Here is a 3,761-nt window from a genome sequence, read left to right on the forward strand (position 1 = left end):
CACACCCCCCCCCCCAAAAAAAACTAATATATACAGAATGTAATAAATATATATATTTAAAGAGCATTTGTAATGACACAATTCGGAATAACATGCAAAAGACAGATTTCCGGCCAAAAGGAGGGCGGTTCCAGAGGCAAATCTTATCAAATCAGTGTCTGCCCCAGAAATCATGGACAGGGCATAGATACGTATCGACAAATGACGTTACCTGCTTGTAGTTTCCCCAGCGCGTCGTAGGCCGCGTGCTGAGGTTCCTCCTTGAAATTGCGGAACTTGATCAACTCCACCGAGGCAACTTTCCCACTGGGTTTCAAATCGAAGACTTCACAGTGACCTGGAGGGAACGGGTCTACTTTCGGGCATGAGGTCATAGAATGCTTCAGGTTAATGAGACCTAAGATAGAAAACAATGCGTTATACATATACAGGGGTACAGGTAATATACAGGGGTACAGGTACTCCTAGAATGAGATCCTAATAGGTTGGACTTGATGGACTAATGTCTTTATTCAACCTCAAATACTGTATAATATGTAAAATATGTAACTATGTAAAAATTGTGAGAGTGTGTTATCTTTTCTTTATTCTAGAATACATAGCTCATTTATCATCTTATTTTCCTCCTTTACTTTTTTTTCTCATTCAAAGACTAGGGATGCACTGATATCAGTTTTTCGGTATAGAGTAGCGATTTTTATATTTTGGTACTCGCCGATATATATAGATACCGGTACTTCCGCTAGCATGGAGCCAGCTTTCTGGGCTATCAGGGAGCCGGGCGGCATGTAATTTCCCACCACCAGGCTGCTTGATTGCCTGGGAAGCTCAATGCTCTTTGACCGGCTCCATGCTGATTGGGCGGCTCGTTGCTGATTGGCTGGAAAGCCAATCAGCATGGAGCCAGCCAAACAGCATAGAGCCGTCTTGCCAGCCACTCAGGGAGCTGGGCGGCGAGTCATTACCCACCGCCTGGCTTCCTGATTGGCTGGGAAGCCGCCTCCATGTTCCCTCACAGCGCTGCTGTTCAGAGGAAATCTCCCTCTGACCGGAAGTTCCAGTATCGGGGGGTAAGGATCAGAGCATTTGGGCAAGTACGGTGCTCACCCAAATACTCAGTATCGGCACTTATACCGATACTAGTATCAGTATCGGTGCATCACTATCAAAGACCATGCGGTGCTTTATGGTCTTTGAACATTTTCCTGTGCGCATCTGCACATCAATTAGCTGGGACCGCCAATATCAAACCCACAGTATTGGCCACGACCCCGTTGTAGTGACGAACCAGAACCTCATCTTTAGTCACAAAAAAATATCTAAAATATGTGAATCAAAAACCATATCAATCATGTTCAATGTTTAATAAAACTAAGAATTTCAGGGTTCATTGATACATAAAAAGTCCATAGACCCCAGGAAGAATCCACTTCTCAATACAACAGTACATGTCCTCCAAGGTTCTCTTTTATGTGTGCATAAACCAGAAAACTCCCCTCATGGATATAAAGTCACCAACTACAACTGACCTCATAAACAAATAAGTAGGTCAAACAGCGCTGATGATTTTTAAAAAGGCTTTGAGGGAATGATCTTGTCCTTCCTCCTTATTTCCACGAGGGGAGTGCTATGGTTTATGGACACATAAAAGAGAACCTTGGAGGAAATGTACTGTTGTATCGAGAAGTGGATCGTTGTATGTTTTTATGCTATTTGAACTTGCAAATGATTTTTGGTATTGATTCGCAAATTTTGGTTGTTTTTTGTGAAAAGGGAAGAGATTCGGGTTGTGACTAGTTTTATTTGCTAATTTATTAATACACTTGGTGGGAGAAGATAAGGCTTGGGGTTGGGGGGGGTGTACAGCGTAAGGGAGCGCTGTATGTGTTTATTTGGTTTGTGCAAGTTTATGAAGAACTGAACATGCCCAGGTTTGGTTTGCTTGGACATTTACTGAGACCAGACAAAAATCTGTTTACAGCGAATGTCCGAGCAAACCAAACCCAGGGCGGCCTGTGTCCTTTGATGCCCAGCCTATAGCATCCTAGCAACCATTGACGCTGCATGGGTTGCACTTGGTCATTGGTTGAAGCCGCCTGTGCTCGCTTGTTGGGACACAGGCTCTAGGTTTGGTATGCTTAGACATTTGCCGAACCCAGCCAGAAATCTGGGTTCAGCAGACGTACAAGCACATCAAACCCAGGGCCGCTGGTGCACTGTGATGCTGAGCAGCACAGACCCTAGCATCTTAGCAACCAATGACGCTGTGTGGGTTGCAGAGTGTCATTTGTTGCTAGGATACATGTGGCCCTGGGTTCCTTTTGTTTGGATGTTCACCGAACCTGGATTTCTGACTGGGCTTGGCAAATGAACAAGCAAACCAAACCTGGGGCTGTCTGTGTCCTAGCAACCAATGACACTGTGTAACCCACGCAGCGTCATTGGTTGCTAAGATGCTAGAGGCTGGACTGCACAGCATCATTGGTTCCTAGAAGGCAGACAGGAACACCATGACAATCAATGATGCTGTGGGACCGCTTATGTCCTTGCACCCAATAAAGCTTATTTGGTTGCTAGGATGCTAGCTGCTGGGCTACAAAACATCAGTGGTTCGCAGGATATAGACGGGCACACCATAGAAACGAATGACACTGTGGGGCCAGCTGTGTCGTAGCAACCAATGATGCTGTGCAGCCCAGCTGCTAACATCCTAACAAACAGTGACATTGTGTGGCCTAGCCGCTAGCATCCTAACAAACAGTGACATTGTGTGGCCCAGTCGCTAGCATCCTAACAAACAGTGACATTGTGTGGCCCAGCCGCTAGCATCCTAACAAACAGTGACATTGTGTGGCCCAGCCGCTAGCATCCTAGCAACCAGTGATGCTGTGTGGCCCATTCGCTAGCATCCTAACAAACAGTGACATTGTGTGGCCCAGCCGCTAGCATCCTAGCAACCAGTGATGCTGTGTGGCCCAGCTGCTAGCATCCTAACAAACAGTGACATTGTGTGGCCCAGCCGCTAGCATCCTAGCAACCAGTGATGCTGTGAGGCCCATTCGCTAGCATCCTAGCAACCAATGATGCTGTGGGTCCCAGCTGCTAGCATCCTAGCAACCAGTGATGCTGTGTGGCCCAGCCGCTAGCATCCTAACAACCAATGACACTGTGTGGGCCACACATATGGAGGTTTGGCAGGCAAACTGGTCAAAATGTTCATCCAATTATTAAACTGTGAGCAGATTGGGTTCTGGTTAACTTTTCCCCGTTCTATCCAAAACGTTAAAAAAAAAACCCACTATTTTCCAGAGTCAGGCTTCACCATCTTCTCATAATTACCTTTGGCTTCAGAGCAAACTCCCAGAAAACCGTCATCGGTGAGAAGTTTGAAGAGCGGTCTGATGCCATAGGAGTCCCGTCCCAGATAGACCTTCCTATTGGCTGTATCCAACAGGATGAACGCAAAGACTCCGTCCAATAAGGCGGCGGTTTGTTCAATTCCATGTTTACTGTAAAGATGGAGAATTACCTCTCCGTCCACCAGTGTCTGGTATTCGAATCCAAAATGTTTCTCCAGCTGCCAGAAGAACCCAAAGAGATTACTATAAGAGTATTTGTAGAGTGCATCCTTCAGCACCAATACAACATACTGTGGAAGTAATAGCAGGAGAGAGAGAGAAAGAGAGAGAGAGAGCGCGAATTGGATGGATAGATAGATAGATAGATAGATAGATAGATAGATAGATAGACATATAGAGAGA

The 3,761-nt window shown here is 45.8% G+C and overlaps 1 protein-coding gene across 1 annotated transcript in view; it reads right to left on the bottom strand.

The window, feature by feature from the left end:
• The window catches only part of ASNS (asparagine synthetase (glutamine-hydrolyzing)), a 36,792-nt gene that overhangs the window by 21,739 nt on the left and 11,292 nt on the right, over positions 1 to 3,761 (bottom strand). Inside the window, exon 4 of the mRNA XM_018555122.1 lies at positions 212 to 397. Within this exon, the coding sequence (XP_018410624.1) occupies positions 212 to 397 (186 nt within the window). The remainder of the gene's footprint in view (positions 1 to 211; positions 398 to 3,761) is intronic.

The sequence above is a fragment of the Nanorana parkeri genome, unplaced genomic scaffold, assembly GCF_000935625.1.
Source record: "Nanorana parkeri isolate BGI_ZX_2015 unplaced genomic scaffold, ASM93562v1 scaffold184, whole genome shotgun sequence".
Classification (NCBI taxonomy): domain Eukaryota; kingdom Metazoa; phylum Chordata; class Amphibia; order Anura; family Dicroglossidae; genus Nanorana; species Nanorana parkeri.